Genomic DNA, 17,713 nt, shown 5'->3' with positions numbered 1-17,713 from the left:
TAATTGACACAAACGTAGTACCAAATTTCAGTACTTTTTTTTCACATCCAGCACTACATTTTTGTCACTGGCCCAAGTTGAGATGTGTTGTGGGTTGACACCGCTTTATTCCCCAATCTTCTTTCCTTTTTGAAAGCACACTAGTCGTTAATCCTTCAACGACATGGAGATGTTGACCTACCACGTAGAAACCCGCCTTGTTGAAGTCATACTCGAATCATTCCAATAAACTTGCTAAAATTAGCTCCCTCCCTTGAAGGAGGTTAATGTACCCGAGAGGACCTAACGTGGGAGAATCTCGCAACTGGCCAGCCAGCTCAGAATCACAGCGACCACACCGATAAGCCTGTGGAGCTGTACTTGCTGTCGGTATTTACTGTAAGCTCCCTACTTACTGTGATCAGCGGCAACGGTCAGTTTGCAGTCTTTTGGCACCCTGCTTGGACAGATTAAATAAGTAACATGAGGCCGATCAAGCATCTTATTGTCAGTGTTAAATGAAACAGGGATGACCACAACATATCTCCATTTCATTCCTATTTTGTTCCCTTTTGGTTCGTGGTGACGCAGGCAGTTGTTACAAAAGGAAATGAAGAGCTATTACAGACATTTAGTCATCAATTTGTAATGCAACATTTGATTTATGAGCAAAATTATTCTGTCATAGAGCCTCAAAGTCAAAATCAAAGTTACAAAATGTGTATATTTATGTGGATTTATTTATATATAAACCATATCATGTCATGTAACAAGTGAAATAGTGAAATAGAATAAATTAGATTATTAATAATTAATATGAATTATGAGAGACCGGGAAATCATGGCTCAACAGCCGCATATGGCTCCGCAATCCTACTGTTCCATTCTGTGACTTTAAAAAATGCAAAATTAGTCTTCAATTTATTCATTTTTAAGCATAAAAGTGAACTTCTCATATCAAAATAAGAGTAAGAATGTGTATATATATATATACACTTTTGCAATGAAAACATCTGGATAGAACTTTTAGTTTAAATACTTTAGAGAACTTTAATAGCTAGTGATGCTTAGTGTAGACAAAACTGAAGGCAGTTAGACCTACTGCAAATGGAGCAGTTTTTTTTTGGAAACAAGTATATGACTGTTGGACTTTTTAATATACACAAGTTAAGAAGACAGAAGGGAGTAGTTTATTGGGCAGTCTCGCCCTCCTCCCACTGCAGCATTACCATCCATGGTGACTGGGACGAGAGGAACAAGGCATGCAGGCAGTCACTTAGTCATGTAGTCAGTCCATTGTTTCCCTTTTAGTTCAACTCTGCACTGGAGGATCGCTTGCAAATAACTTAAGGAAAAAAGGAAAAAGTCACAAAATTCTGACTCACTTCAAAAGAATTCCTACTTCTTGGATATTGTGCATACTGGAGAAGTTAAGTTAGCCTGCTTTCCTGACCCCAAATATTTGGTTTAAAGGGATTCTATATGAAATTTGACTAAAGTTCCAGAAGTAGGAGGAACCTTAAGAGGATGGTTTGACTGGAATGAGAGCGATCATCTCATACAGAAAAGGCAACTTTAGTTTTAAGACTGTTTTTTGTTTGTTTGTTTGATGAAGTTCCAAAGAGAGATTAAAAAGTTATATTCTGCTGTTGGATAAACCAAAGGAAGATTTATTTGACCTTTAACGAGATATCTACAGCAAGGCAGGAATGTATGGATGCTTCAAGAGGAAACAGTAAGTTTTTGTCAGTCTACATTTGTTGAATAAGATGTGTTTTCATTATGGTTGAATATTAATGATATGAATATAAATGGCTGAATGTTATGACTAACCATATGTATACATGTACATCTATGTGTATGTATGTATATTTATATACATGTATATATTTCAACAGCACTTATTTATTTATTCATTAACTAAACCTTAACCTATTTATTTATGTCTATGATGTATTTTACTGTGTCTGTATTCTCATTTTCTTGCTACTGTGACAATGAAATTTCCCAAATACGGAATGAAATTAGTTATTTAATCTAATCTAATATATTGCTGCTAGTTCATTTTCTTCCACACTGGTTAAATGATTACAGTTAATAATGGGTTTGCAATCTTCTATAGTAAAATTTATTTAATTTATTCATTAAAATGCGCTGGGTTTATAACTTGTATGGCACATTTGTTACCCAAATAAGTTGAATTTGTCTTTTGTTGCAGAATGCTGGCTCATGAAGCTTTATTCAGTCTGCTTATTGAGACAGTTGATGACTTGTAGTAAATTGTAGAAAAAATATTGACACTCAGCTAAATGACTCATTGTGTGTGTTTTTTCACTGTGAGTAAAAGACTGGTCACTCCGCCCGAGAAAGGGGATTGCGTTTGTTGGTGGTTGTTTTGCAGGAATATTTGGATAATGCATATGACTCGGCATTAATTCTATTGTTCAGTTGATGGCTTGCTTTGGATCATGATGAAGTTCCTCGATGATTTACTGTTTGTGCTTTGAATTGGTTATACAGTGTAAATATAGAATTTTAACTTGGCTTGGCAGTGTGATTGTAGGACAGAGGTTTGCTATAATGACTGCTTTGAGCTATTTAGGTATCATTTTTGGACTCAATGTGGTGTGGACAGCTTGCCATTTCAAAGTTTTTTTTTTTCGCTCTGTTTCTTGACATGAAAACTGGGTTTGCTTTTGTAAACTATTTTAGGGCAAATTTCAGTGGAACAGAAGTAGCCTTAGGTTATGTGGCATGAATTGTGATGCAGATTTACGAAGTGAATGTGTAGCGTAAACTGTGCCGAGTGACTAATGACAATGTTTGGTCAAGCTCTGTCTGGAGTCCTTGTAGGGTCCGTTGCCATGAACACACTTGCATTTCAAGCAGGGAAATATGTGTGATGGGGGAGTGCAATAGATGGGTTAGGTGCCTGATGAGAATACCCCCCCAAACACATGGTGCTCTGACTTTTGGTCGCTGGTATTTTGGTCCCCGGTCTTTTGGTCGCCGGTCTTAATACCTAAGTATTGTTTAATATCTAAGTACTGTTGAAAACAGTAGATATTTAGATATTAGACTCTCTCTCTCATGAATATAATTTTGAGAGCTGATTTCAACAGTACTTGCATTTTAAACAGTACTTGGATATTAAACAGTACTTGGATATTAAATAGTACTTAGATATTAAACAGTACTTGGATATTAAACAGTACTTGGATATTAAACAGCACTTGGATATTATACAGTACTTGGATATTAAACAGTACTTGGATATTAAACAGTACTTGGATATTAAACAGTACTTAGATATGTATTGTTTACACATTTCATACAGATAAGACTTCTGGTCAAACTCATAAAAGTAGAGTAACAAAGGTTTTTTTGTTGTTTTTTTGGTTGTCCGAAGAACTGCGATAATGACATTGTAAAAATTGATGTTGTTATTCCATTGCGCAGTAGAACACAGTTCAGGATATCCTCTCTGACAAATTCTTTAAATCTCCAATTGAGTGATTTCCCTACAGCTACTTAGGCCTTGACTAGTTCACTTTGTTTCAGGCCTTTTTTTTTATTTAAAAGGCTTCACTCGTGGCCAGGCTGCCTTGTGACTGTTGGATTATATTTAAACAAATCAGCCAATCAAAAATATGATTACACTGATCTTTTAGGAGCACATAGAAAACGATTAGTCTTGTTAATGTCTCAAATAATGCTGGAATCATGCCATCTTTGTTGATGTCTCTGAAATGAGCTGGTGTCAAGTGACATTTATCCTGCTAGGATTGGCTCAGTTACTACTTGATTCCCTTTTGGCATTTGCCCCTCCCTCTGTAAATTGAAGGCCTGCGGTCCATCATCGACTCACCAACATCACATTAGCAAACTCAATCCATCTGCACTTCCTCTGCTCTGTTTTTCATCTTGTTCTGCATTGCATAGCTATAATTTAGTTTGTGTCCGATACAGCTTGAAGAAAAGATCAGAAGCAGATCTTTCGACACCTTAAACCAAGGGTGTTAGACAGATTTTTTTAAATTTATAAATGGATTAAAAGAGCTGGATTAAAATCCCTGAATATTCAATTTTTTTATGTATCTAAAACAATGTTTATTTTAGCTTTTTTTTTTAAATTTATTTTCCAATTTTACAAAATGATTTTTGAACTAAAACCAGAAAAAAATGATTTAAAAAAATTACAATTATTGATTTAAAAGAGAGGAAATCTGGAAATGTAATATACATCTATACACTTGTCTGGTGACACTAGTTTCATTGAGGAATTACACCGAATTAGACTGGATTTGTGTTACATCATTTAGGCTATGGGACCGTAAGAACAAGCTACAACTGTTTGTAGCTGTTTATTTACACATATCCTTGTCTCCTACTGTAATTTTAATGGTTACCCAACCTTACCCTTAGCATATTTTTGTCTCCCCCGTCCCTCTAATTTGTGACAAAACTTTTTACTAAAGTTCCAATGTGAAACTGATGTTATTTTATATGCTTAAGAAAGCCAGGCATTTATGTGTTAATCCATTGTTATGTAAGATTTGTGGCACACACACATACTTTTGCACATTGGTAAACAAGAGCCCTTCTATTCTACTTTAATAATATCGTGTTGGCACTTTAGTGTTTTTAGAGGAATTTCTTTTTTAATTGGCCCCAAGATATTAGACTCATCTTGGAAAAATAAGAATTGTCGGAGCGTGGTATGCCTGAATTAAGGCTGAATGTGGTATTTGACGTTTTTTTAGTTTTTTATAGTTCAAAAATCATTTTGTAAAATCTAAAAATATATTTTAAAAAAGTTAAAATAAACATTGTTTTACATCTATAAAAAACTGAATATTCAGGGCTTTTAATCCAGTCTTTTAATCCATTTATGTTAAAAAAAAATCTAAATATTTTATCTAAAATGGTCCGGCCCACGTGAAAGTAGGTTGACGAAAGCCTTTTCCACTTTATTTCATGTAAACCACAGCCGTGATTTGAATTTTCGAGGCACATTCTGTTTACTGTACGACTGTTTTCCTTCTCGTTTGGAGCATCAGTTTATCTAACTGCTTTTCTCTTCTTGTTGTTCTTTCTCACAACCCCATCTGTGACCCTCTCTTCCCTTTTTTTCCTCCTGACTCTTTTCTCATACGCTCCCTTTCTGTCACTCCCTCGGCTTTCCATTAATGACTTCTTCGTCACCGCTATTTTCTCTTCCATCGTTTTTCCTCGTCATTCCCCGTCTTTCTCATAGATGAAGCGGAGGATGTCGCCGTGGGGAGCGAACTTTGGAAGTGGTCGAAGGTCAGTCATTTAGACCCCCAACTCCCTGATGCTTCCTTGTAATTTTTCTAGGATAGGCAGTATTAGGATTTTTTTTTATCCTCTATCTCAAGAGAAGAAGAAAAATGCAATGTAGTAAATCCGTGATACTCGAGGGATTACTGTACACAGTAAGGATGATGTCAAAATTGGCCTATTCTGATCATTTCAACGCCACTCAATGATCGTAAAGTTCTAGCAAATGTGACAACAAACCCTGTTCTCCCCTGTATACTAAGTAAGTTCAACTTTATTTTAGCCTTATATGGATGTTTCCTGTTTTTCAGAGTTTATTGAAGCAATAAACAATCCGACCAGATGGGACTTTTGATAATGAATTGACTTTCTTTTCTTAGAATGTTGCTGTTTGTGCCAACATCTCAGTATAACTAACTCTTGGCACAAAACAACAAATGTGAAGTATCACATTGCACTGCTGCTTTTTGTTCTTCACATCACCGAGGCACAGATGGCAAGGCATCCTCATGATTCGTTTTGAACGTTGCAACACAACAATGTGGATGAATGCCACCTTCACTGTCCGTTCATTCACCGCCATCCCTCCCGCATCAAATGGATTGGACGTCTCGCATCATTGATTGCCGCAGGCGTTTTTTCCAAATGCGACTTCATATGTCTCATTTTAAAATAGAGCAGGGTTAGCCACCGCGGGTTAGATGGAATCGCCATCAAAACCTTGGGCCTGGCCCAAGGGATGCCAGATGGAGGAGGAAAGATGAAATTATTTGATGGTGCTGATCAAAAAAAATTGTCTGGGAGGCATCTGTAGTCATTTTGTCTTGTCCTACAAATCAACTTTGTCATGTTTATCCCTCCGTTTCTCCTGCTGGCCTACCCCGTGGTTTAAACTTACCACTTAAATTGCAAATTTATGTGATCAGTTCCAAGATATCCCGAAAATACAAGAGCTTAAAGGACTAAGATAAGAGTTGAAAGAACTAGCAAAGTGGCACACACACACACACGCATTTAAAAATGCAGAACCTAAAGACATAGCCAAAATAGCATTTTTGTTGTTTTTCCCTCTCAGTGATTAAACCTCTCATGAAAGAAGCCATTCTATTTTATCACTGAAATAAAATGACTCCCGACTTTGCAATTAAGCAAGCTTGCCAGCATGCTGCATTCTTGACTGTTTTTCAAGAGGAAGGCAGATAATCAGAATTATTATTTTCTGCATTATATAAATACAATAGAATCCTTTTAAAATGCTTTACATATTACACTAAGGCCTTTTTTCCAAGTACTCTTGTTACTGAGAGGTCGCAGTTGTCTTTTCCAAGAAGATATAGTATTTTTTTCCAGTTTTTAGAGCCACGTTTTTCAAAATCCTGTTTGAAACCAAACAATTGCCTTTGAAGAAACTGCAGGTACATTTCACTGACATTTCTTCATTTATGGAGGAGCAAAATGGGCATCATCAGTAGGCGATGGTAAATATAGCTCTGACAGATGCCTTTGTAAGATGATTTGAATTTGATTGTGCAGTTTTATTTGAGGGTCTTAGAACATGATCAAAATAAAACGTCTTTGTTATATCCGAAAATAGTTTTGTCAAGAACCACATTTCAAGTGAGTCCCATTGCTTGGAAGTGAAGTATTTATGTAGTAGCCCCTGCAAAGTAAAATATGTCATACAATTTAGGCAATAATATGTTCATTTATCTCTTAAAAGTACCAATCTGCCATGATATTAAGGTCTATCCTACTCATTTCTGTCAATCTATCTCTCACAGCAGTGACCCCGTCTCCACGGCATCAGGACCTCCAGAAGTGATGGCCAACCAGGAACCTGCTGAGGTCTCTGAAGAGTGCTCAGGTACATTGGCTTGACCACCTATTTTAATACGCCTTACTTTTTATGATTGTGTACATACATTTTGCCAGTATCTTGGAAAGGATATTGTTTTCACAGCCTATTTTCTGTAGATATTTCGATGGGCTTTCTACTGCGGTTAGCAGGAAATGAAAAAGAGAATGCTAAGACTATCTCACATGCCCAAGAACATAACATTGTCTCACAGATAAACAACTCTCGATATATGTATTGAGCACCCCCTGACCTTGTAGTATTCTACAACTACAACTTCTGACTCATTTGGTGGACAAAGTTAAAAATTAATGGGTCCATGTTAGGGATCTGCTCCTTTCTTTCTCTCTCTATGAATGTTCCATTACTTTGTGAAAGGTTAATCTTAGTCTTATCAGTTTATTAAAGTTTCTCCTGGAATTTAAGTGACTCACACTCTAGGCTTTTATTACATCGCTCTAAATATTTTTGGTTGTTTATCTGCTTTGGTTTTCTTTATACTCTACTTTGTGTGCTATGATTTAATTTCTTTTTTTATTGGCTATTGCCAATGTTTGTATTGAGTAAACAAACCAGTTTGGAGTTAGACTATTAGTTTATTTTATAGTACACATAATAATCATTGATGAAATACAAGATAATGTTTCATTTTTAATAAATTATTACTTTGCACTATCCTGAAGTAGCCATTTTGTCATAAAATCAATCTCATTACTTTCCACTTATGCTTCCGACGGAAAGCACTTTGCAGCTGTTTAATGACTTTTAAAGAGTTGTCAAGTTTTTCCACTGCTGTGCTAATGGAGCTGGAATCATTTAGGAAAACCTTTACAAGCGCATGTGTGGTGTTTATGTGCTTAAATGCAGGAGCACGTGTGTGTTTTTATTTATTTTTTCCTCCTGTGCCTTCTACCTAGGCTATTAAACCATCAGGCTAATTGTGGGAAGTGTATTTCATATGTTAGTAGTGTATAAAGATGCTGAGTGTTTAATTGCCATATTAGATTACCACCATGTAAATTTGATTGACCCTCTCGTGTGCTCTCAGGAAAGAAGAAGTCCAAGTTCCAGACGTTTAAAAACTTCTTTGCCAGGAAGAAGAAGAAGGAGAACACCGGAGATCGTGCAGAACTCAAAGGCAGTCAATCAAGTGACAATATCAGTAAAACGTCGCAAAATAATACGCTCAGTCGCTCGGAGAAGGACAAAGGGTAAGATCTTGCATATATGATAAATTGTACTATATCTATAAACCTCATAGTTTTTCCCCAAAGTTAGTGAAATTGATATATGTATAAGGACATATATTTAAGTCAAACAACAATATAGATGCTTAAATATGAAAATATAATCTGGAAGGAGCACAAGCAGGGGAAAGCAAATGAGAATTATTTAATCGATATTCATGTACATAATGTAATTAATATCAGTCTATGATTCAGTTAGATATCATTATATATATCATCATATCAGTAATTTTTTAGGCCAGCAGAGTTTCAGTGTTCTTAAAAAAAATAATAATAATTAAAGAGATAATATTTTTTAATTAAGTGCACCAATATTTTTAAGGGCAGATTCTAATCTGCTATTATAATAACACTAAATTAAATGTTTTTTAGATTGATTCTCTTTGATAAAGAGATTATCTACATCTATGGGTACTTTTATTTCAAAAGAACATGCAAAGGTTGCCAACACATTGTCAAATCAAGTGTTATTTTCCTATTTATTGTTTTTGTAGGGCCAAACTCATTTAAACAGTTCATCTCCTGATACTTATAAGTCACACCAAATAAGAGAACAGCTTTTTCCTGTTTTTGTCTTGGCTAGTGGAGCAAGTATCTCTTCCCTGGAACAGTCCTAATATCCCATTTTTTTAAAATAGTAATAATAAAATAAGTGTCATATCCTGTTATGACTCCTACTCATTTTTACTGGAAGTTTATATTCCCACTTTTGAAACAGAACTGGAATGTCAAAGAAAAAATAATGCTTGCTTAGTGTAGTAAAACTTTGTTTTTCTTTCCCAACTTCCTGTTTTCCCATAGGTCAAAGATCAGCCTGGGTAGCAAGGCCTTGTCACACGACTCTGTCTTTGTCTCGGATTCGTCAGAGGCTAACGAGGCTCTTGGGGCTTCTCAGGACAGCATTCATGGGAAAGTCAAATCTCTTCAGGTATAAACATGGCTTCAATTGTTGTTGTTTTTAACACAGTGGTTATTAAATATGTTTATTGATGCCTTAAACAAATACTTAGCTCAAATTCCATCACTAAGAAGTCTCTTATTCATAGTTTTCCATCAAAAGTACCGTATTTTCACGACTATAAGGCTCACTTAAAAGTCTTAATTTTTAATCATATAAGTTGACCCTGTCTGTAAGATTGTGTTTTACAGAAAATAATGATATTCAATATAATTATGGGACGTTATTAGTTCACTATTTCCAAATTTTCGATTTTTTTAGAATTTTTCACTCTAACCTTAAAACTGAACTTGCTTTTTATTTTCATACACAAAGATCCAAACAGTGTAAATATATTATGTAACAAGCAAGCTGCACATTGTAAAAAAAAATGGCACGTCTTGCCACCCACAGAGTGCTTTGTTTGGGAATGTTTGCCCTCCATCCCACCTCATGGTTTAGGGGGAAGTTTAAATTGATGTATATTAAGTATATTATTAATGAGTTACTAAAAAAAAGCATAGAAAACCCACCTGATTTTAATCAGTATTCCCTTTAAAATGTATTAAGAAACTGAATGTTTGTATACCCTAGTAAATGAGTTACTGACCAACTAAACCAGTGTTAACGTGCAGCAAATAGAAAGCATGCCACTTTTAGTTTCTGTGATACTTACTGGCAAAAAGAAACACACCATACTGCCAAAATAAACACTCAACCCCCCCTTGTTGGGACTGTATGAGCTTTCCCTTGTGTTTTAATCATATTTTCAGCTGTTGTGTCCAAACTAATCCACAAAGGCAGGATTTTATTTCAGAAAAAAATGTGAAATTTCCCAAATACTGGATGAATAAAGTTATAATTTAATTTAGAAAATAAAAAATACCTTTTCATTTACTGATTATGCAAAGGGGTGGAGCTAATCTTGGTCTTTGTTCCAACCAATGAGATGCCTTCTAAAATAAGTAACACCTGACTGCCATCAACTGATCACAATTGTTTGGTTTGAATGAAAACTATATTGAATCCAATATTTATCTTCTGGTGAGATATTTGTACTTTTATTCCAGCACTGTTTTCACATACTTTATACAAAACTACTGGGAAAAAAAACTACTTTTGTGCCCTATTTTAAGTCTCTCCAACACACCTGAATTAAACAACCATGATTGTTATTAGCTTTGTGGAGATATTGTTGAAGAGTTGATCATTTGATTCTAGCGTGTTGTAGAAGGGAGATATGGAAAATAGACTGGATAGAGGCTCGCAAAGACCAAAAAATTGGTAACCCTTGTTTTATAGAACTTCATGAGTGTATGTACGAATGTGTGAATTATAGTCCGGAAAATACGGTTATGTTTTTTTTTTTGCAAATAGACTTAAAGTTTTTCAAATATGGCTTGTATGTATTCCCAGCTCCAGCTAAAGCAGGCCATCAGACTAGGTTCTCCTCCATCATTGATGTGTGTGAAGAGGTCAGAAGATGCCGGAACCATGTCGGAGGATGACGGTCTGCCCTGCAGTCCACCCGAGTATAATTCGTCTCATGTCGCCAAGGTAACGTGCACACAGCCACATGGCCCCCTATCTAATCACCATATAAATCCACAGATGCTTAACTTAGATTCTTTCTACCTGTAACTTTCAGAATCAAGCTCAGAGGAGCAGTTCTATAAGCCTGGAGGGAGTTGACAGTGATGATGATCGGGTATGTTAACAAAAAGTATTAAAACCTGTAAAAGTATTATTGCTTAGTGACAAAAGAACAGGAATATTTATACAGCTGGACATACTCACAGACACACAGTCGTGCTTTATTTCCTTTTTGGTTTCCTATCTGCAAGCTTCATCATTTATGTATAACAATTAAACTTTTCACCACTAGCCCACCATCATTTCATAGTGGGAAGTTGTCAATGACTCAAGTGTTATCTGAGCTAAACTATCTGGAACTAATCTGGTCCAACTAACAATGGCAGATGACATTGTGTTTACTGTTGCTATTTAGCCAACAATTTTTGAGATCTTCCACATGTTTTTCTAAAATGAATCACAGTTGAACATGCGTCATTTAGTCCCATTACTTTTAGGAATAACTTCTCTTACAATGATGGTAATGTGGGAGGGGTTGTTGACCTAGTCCAGCTCAGACGTGACACGCATGAGTAGTATGAGCTTTGGATGAGATGGATGCCTGAATTTATAAGTGAAACCTTTTGCTGTTTTCTCCTTCCTCCCCCCCAGCTGTCTTGTGCTGCCTCCAGCCGAGCGGTGAGCCCCCTTGTGACGGTTCCGGGGGATTTCAGTCAACCTGCGAGCCCCTTTGGCTGTCTGGATAACTCTGCTGCCAAACACAAGCTGGGTCTAAGACACAAGGCTTACAACAAGAGGAAGCCTGCCAATGTAAGAAGACAAATGTTTTGATTTTTTTCCCATAAATAACTATAATACAGTGGTGCGAGTGGTTAGCGCATCGGCCTAACAGCTTTGGGGTCCTAGGTTCAAATCCAGGTTGGTCCAACTTTGGCCGTGAGACAGCTGGGATAGGCTCTAGCTCCCTCAATGACCCTAATGAGGATAAAGTGGTTCAGAAATTGAGATGAGATGAGAACTAGAATACAAATCAAATGATTACAAACACAAATAATCTCTGGTTATGGGCCTCATAACACATTGTTGCAGCACAGTGTTGGGAATGGGTTAGAACCAATGGGAGAACTACCGTATTTTCACGACTATAAGGCGCACTGCATTATAAGGCGCACCCTCAATGAATGACACATTTTAATATTTTTTCCATAAATAAAGCGCACTGGATTATAAGGCGCTTTGTCTAGTTTGGAGAAAAATTAAGACTTAAGTGTGCCTTATATTTATAGCCAAATGTTTACTCTCTTTGTGTCTGGTTCATGCAGAGGCTTGATTTGAAGTCAGAGGAACAAAATGGGATGGATGCACCAGACCAACCAGAGGAAGAGAAGATAAGCGGTAAGACTTTTTCCACTTCCCTACTCACTGACATCTTCCTTCAGTGTTTTTATTGTTATTTTCCTCCCTGTTTATCCAGATACAAGTGTGGATGAGGGGACACAACTGTTGAAGGAAGAATGCCAGGAGATAAAGCCCTTGTTGGAGGAAGTGGAAGAAAAAGCTGAGTTGGACAAAGAGCAGGATATGTCAATCACTCAAGATGCTTCCTGTCAATTAGAGCTTGGCGTTACTGAAACTCAGCCTTCAGCTTCTCCCCAACTGAGCAGCAGAAGCTCCTATCTGGACTCTCCCAGGTGATTTGATATCTTTTCCTAATGGAATTTTTATTTCAGTAGTAGTATCTTGACATATGAGCAATTTGAGATACGAGTAAAGTTTCGGGCTAGTATTTATCTTGAGATAGGAGGCAAATTTTGATATACGAGCATTCAGGGGACGCAAAAGGCTGCTCGTATCTCGAGGTACCACTGTAATATTGGGTTAAAAAATTAAAAATAAACTTCTGCTTTTCTGTTTTCAGAATCTCACCAGAACCTACTGCTGATATAAAAGATTTCCCAGATGATTCACTTTTGAATAGAAGTGAAGACAACATGGAAGATTTGGGAGATGATGTACTTGTTGGAGATTTGGGAGGCGACAGCTCCTTCCTTCAGGAGGTACTAAGTTCCCTGAAGACTTCTTGCACTCCATGTGTGGACTCTGAAGATGTCGTCCTGGAGATAAAGGAACAGTTGAAGGAGGAGAACAAAGAAAATGAAGATGAGGATGTTTTTAATGGAGTTGATCCCTGCCATTCACTTGTAATGGATCAGCCCAGTGAGGACGATGGGGAGGAGAATGCCAATTTAAGCAGTTCTTTTCTACTTGTTGATGAATTGGAGGAAAGTGAGGAGGATGATGATGAAGATGTGGAAGAAGAGGAACTTGTGGTGGAAAGATTCAATCAACCTGGCGTATGTATTATTTTAAAGATAACTAGAGTTGTCACCTAAACTTTTGTGATGCTGATTTTTTTTTAAATCAATGGATGCCATTGACGGCTTTAAGCATTCAATCTGTTTCCCAGAAAAATGTTTGAATCCTCTTTTTGAGGTTCTTTTAATCGCGTTTTTTTTTTTGCTGATTTTTTTTTTCTGCCATTTTTATTTCACTCTTGAAATATATATACATATTTTCTGGTTTCATTTTTTTCCGCTAGAGTTAGCAAGGAGAAAATATAAATACTATTTTTCTAATGTATTAATGTTAACAGTTAAAAATATGTCCCAGCATGTCCGAAAAAAATAACTTTTTTGTTTTCACTTTAAGATGCCGCTGGAGGACATTTCGCCAATAACTTCACCTCAAGAAGTCAAACCTGAAGAAGGACATGACAGCCACCAAACTGGATCAAACCAGTTGAAAGAGCAAGAAAGTGAGGCGACTGATGACAAAGTGGAGGAAGAGAATCATCACGAGGCCATATCGGAAGACGAGACAGACGAGGAGTGGGAAATCCTTCCTGCTGAGTCAAGCCACGAAATATGCAGTGTTTCCTCCATGCGGGAAGAAATGGAATCTGCACTTTTTGAAGCCACGGAAAACACACCATGCTCACAAGATGTTGACACGCACCACGAGTCATGTCAGAGCCAAAATGAAAGGCTAATGTCTTACTATGACGATGATACTAAAACAAGAGAGGATGAAGACTTGAAGGACACAGAGGTTTATTCAGAACCAGAGGAAGAAGTAAACCACAAGGAGGAAAATGTGCTGCAGGAAGAATTACTAGAGATGAAAGATGAGCCGATATCACTTGTACTTTCTTCTTCTTCTTCTCCACTTATTGAAGATCTAATAACGACTCCCATAGAGGCCACCAATGACCAGGAAACCCCAAGTGAGAATACCCCACCCAGAGAATTAACCCCTCCTCCCGAATCCAACACTTGGACCACCGTTGTCCACGTGGATCTTGCCTCTCCAACCTCCGATTCAGGCACGCTTTCCTTCCAGCTTCCCCCAATGGCTGAAAATAACAAGATGTCCTCTTCAGAGCAACATTCGGATGAAGAAAGCAGCCAAATTATGCCAGAAGTAGAAGAGAAAACACCCGATATTTGCGATCCGATTGATGTTAGGGAAGATGTTTTGGATACTTCAACTGAGAAGGAAATAGTTCAACATTCCCTGGAGGGTCCCAGTGAGCGTAAAGTTCGCTTTGCTATCACCCCCGAATGGCAGAGGTCGTTATCTGACGAGGAAGCTAAAGAGGTGTCATCGGATGAGACCCTAGACGTTGAACCTGTAGATGAGAATGTGGAGGAGACCACCAAGAAGGAGCCACAGTCGGATGCCAAGATGGAGAAGTTTGAGAAAACAACAGTGGTTAAAGGCACTGCTCCCAAGGCTGTGGTGGTCCAAGAATCGCTCAAAGCTCCAACCTCAACTGTCTCAAGCGAAGAAGGTGAGTAAATGCCTGTAACTCATGTGGGAATGCTTTTCTCTGATGGACATTCTGGGTTACATTTTGTTGATTTTTTTTTTGGGCACTTTCAGGTCACTTTTTTAATTGATTTTTGGGGCATTCTGGTTTACATTTTGATGATTTTTGGGCGTTATCCTGGTGACATTGTGTTGATTTTATTATTATTATTTATTTTTGGGGGTCATTCTGGGTTGCATTTTGTTCATTTTATTATTATTATTTATTTATTTTTGGGGGCATTCTGGGTTACATTTTGTTGATTTTTGGGGCACTTTCAGGTCACTTTTTAATTGATTTTTGGGGCATTCCAGGTTAGTTTGTTGATTTTTTGGGGGGGCGTTCCGGGTTACATTTTGTTGATTTTTGGGGCACTTTGAGGTCACTTTTTGATTGATTTTTGGGGCACTTTGAGGTCACTTTTTTTATTGATTTTTGGGGCATTCTGATTTACATTTTGATGATTTTTGGGGGCATTCTGATTTACATTTTGATGATTTTTGGGGGCGTTCTATGTTTTTATCTGCAGAGAGCCCCGTCCCCACGGATGGAAACTCCGCCACTCCGTTCGGAGTTCGGTTGAGGAAGACGACCATTTTGCAGCGCTTCAGTTCAGAAGAGGAAAACACAGAGGTGCAAACCTATTTACTAGTTGTAATCTTTGTCAAGGTTAATTCTTTTATTTCTAAGTGTGCCTGGGATTTTCTGGGAATCTAACGTGTCTAATCTTATAATCAATGGCAACAGACGGGATTGGATTGACTGCCGTCTAGTCAAAGGTTAAAGTCAGGTTACTTTGTACTAATTACTGCATTTGTTGTGCCCTCATTTTAGACCTCCATTGAGCCTGCAGTGTTGCCTAGTTGCAAAGTTGACACACCCGGTTTCAAACCCTCTGCAAGTCAAGCCGTCAGTGCAAAACCGGCACTTCCCAAGAAACCGGATGTCCACGTAGACGCCGGAGTGAAATCCAAACGTGTTTTAGGTGCCTACAAACACATTGATATTGTCAGTTTGCTCAATAAACTGTTATTTGCACATTTAGAACCTGCGCCCTCTCGTGGTGTTTTTGCGGAACCTCAAGCTCCGAGTTGGATTTCCATGGCCAGGCAGAAGCAGAAGGTCTACAAAGAAAATTCACTGGAAGAAATTGCTGTTTGGAAGGTATGTCAGTGATTTAATTTGCAAACTGAAAAGACTTTTGCTTAAACTTTTGATTGCATTTATTCAGGAGGCGCAAGATGGGAAGTCTTCACTGACTTCTTGTGTCAGCTCAACGGCAAAAAACGAACTCTCTACCAAAACACCTGAGTTTCTTGGAAAAGGTATTATTAAAAACAACTGAATTTAACAGTATTAGTTTCAACTTTTTCTCCACCACGTCATTAGATGGAATATTTTGTGTATGCCTCTCTGGTGCTTGCCAGTAGTATTACATCACACAAAAGTGTATTTATTCATGAGCTTTCTTTTTAAAATTAAAAATGCATTTAGTTTAACTTATATTTATTCATTTTGCATCTATTTTGCAATAATTGAGGAATTACTGTACTTTTTGAGGCAAATGTCTTCAATATTTAAATTCAGGCCATCACATGCATTTCCTTCAGATATCCTTATAATACATCTCTTTCCTCTAGTGAATTTCCCAGAAAAGCCTTCATCAAGTCCCGAAAACGAAACCAGGAATCCCATATCTCCTGTCACGCCAGTGCCACCACTTCAGCTTCCTAAATCTATCCCCCCCAAACCAGCGCCTCCATTGACCACCTCCAAATCCACCCACTCCCATCGATCCCTTCCTACTCCGGTCCCCGTGGCCATAAAACCATCTTTAACCTGCAACATTTCCACTCCGTCCAAACCCCCTGTGGAGTCCAAACCCCAGACCCAAAGCAGGATCCTCAGCTCACCTCCTTCCTCCACGAGGATTAACCCCCCGACGCCCACACCAAGGGTCGTGGCGCTCTCCGGCACCCCGGCCACGTCCACGCGTGCTCTCCCGCCTTCGTCCCAGGATGAACCGCCATGGATGGCCTTGGCCAAAAAGAAGGCCAAAGCTTGGAGCGAAATGCCTCAAATAGTCCAGTGACCGGTACACAGCTGTCCATTGTGAACATTTAAAAAGCCTATTGGCTCACATTTAATGAATTGACTCTCTAACGAGTCGGGACGGATTATGATTATTTGCACATTCGTCATATGTAATTTTTGTTTGTTAGCATGTCTCACGCTAATTCTTTATTTCTATATGTTGTACAGATATGGCAGGGTAATATCTCCCAAATAGATTCATAGATTTAACAATTTTATCCACACGTGTGCACTTTTAGTTTATAAACAAAAGTGCCTGGTTAAGAGAAAACGTAATGCATATTAGGCATTAAATTTTGAACATAATTATGAATTATTATTATGAACAAACATGATAAAAGCAGACAAATGACCAAAGAAAAAGACAGTATTTGACATATTTTGTCAAGCTAAGGAAGGCATCATTTTTAGAGTGTTAAAATTCCCACAGGAACTTGAATGCATCAGTGTCAATTATAATGAATTGGTAATTCCAATATTTATACCAAGTGCTCATCTATCTTCTAAAAAAAGTTTAGTGGTAATGCAAATACTTTTGCAATCTTTTATTAGTTTTTTTTCCACGGAAAAGCTCACTCGATCATGTCAAGTTGAAAGTTGTTTTTTTCCCTCTTAATTTATTTTAATGACACATTCTCTCACTCCGTAAATAATGCTTTGCATGTTATAGGACTTAAATCTTCAGTATTTTTTTTTCTACTGCATCATGTTGGAAGTTTGCTTGATATCTAATCAGTACCAAATGTACAATGTGCAAATGATACAGCAAATCTAATAAACACGGTCATATTTTGCGGAGTTTGACAAGAAATTCCTCTAGTGCGTGTTCATAGCCACAT

General features: G+C 37.5%; 1 protein-coding gene and 1 long non-coding RNA gene across 2 annotated transcripts in view; one reads left to right on the top strand and one right to left on the bottom strand.

Moving 5' to 3' along the window:
• LOC144207347 (uncharacterized) overlaps window positions 1-17,713 on the bottom strand; it is a 166,136-nt gene that overhangs the window by 144,667 nt on the left and 3,756 nt on the right. The gene's annotated exons all lie outside the window — the stretch shown is intronic.
• LOC144207724 (uncharacterized) lies at window positions 1,186-17,685 on the top strand. The gene is made up of 18 exons (XM_077733364.1): window positions 1,186-1,714; window positions 5,237-5,286; window positions 7,062-7,144; window positions 8,184-8,346; window positions 9,184-9,310; window positions 10,736-10,876; window positions 10,968-11,027; window positions 11,564-11,722; window positions 12,235-12,307; window positions 12,387-12,603; window positions 12,831-13,266; window positions 13,622-14,762; window positions 15,310-15,449; window positions 15,615-15,765; window positions 15,826-15,944; window positions 16,012-16,105; window positions 16,170-16,206; window positions 16,341-17,685. Exons 1-18 carry the CDS (start codon window positions 1,697-1,699, stop codon window positions 16,870-16,872), a joined length of 3,741 nt encoding a protein of 1,246 aa, XP_077589490.1. The 5' UTR covers window positions 1,186-1,696; the 3' UTR covers window positions 16,873-17,685.

The sequence above is a fragment of the Stigmatopora nigra genome, chromosome 14, assembly GCF_051989575.1.
Source record: "Stigmatopora nigra isolate UIUO_SnigA chromosome 14, RoL_Snig_1.1, whole genome shotgun sequence".
In the NCBI taxonomy this organism is placed as follows: Eukaryota; Metazoa; Chordata; class Actinopteri; order Syngnathiformes; family Syngnathidae; genus Stigmatopora; species Stigmatopora nigra.
The sequence above is the reverse complement of the archived record's forward strand: the minus strand, read 5'-3'. Positions and strand labels throughout refer to the sequence as shown.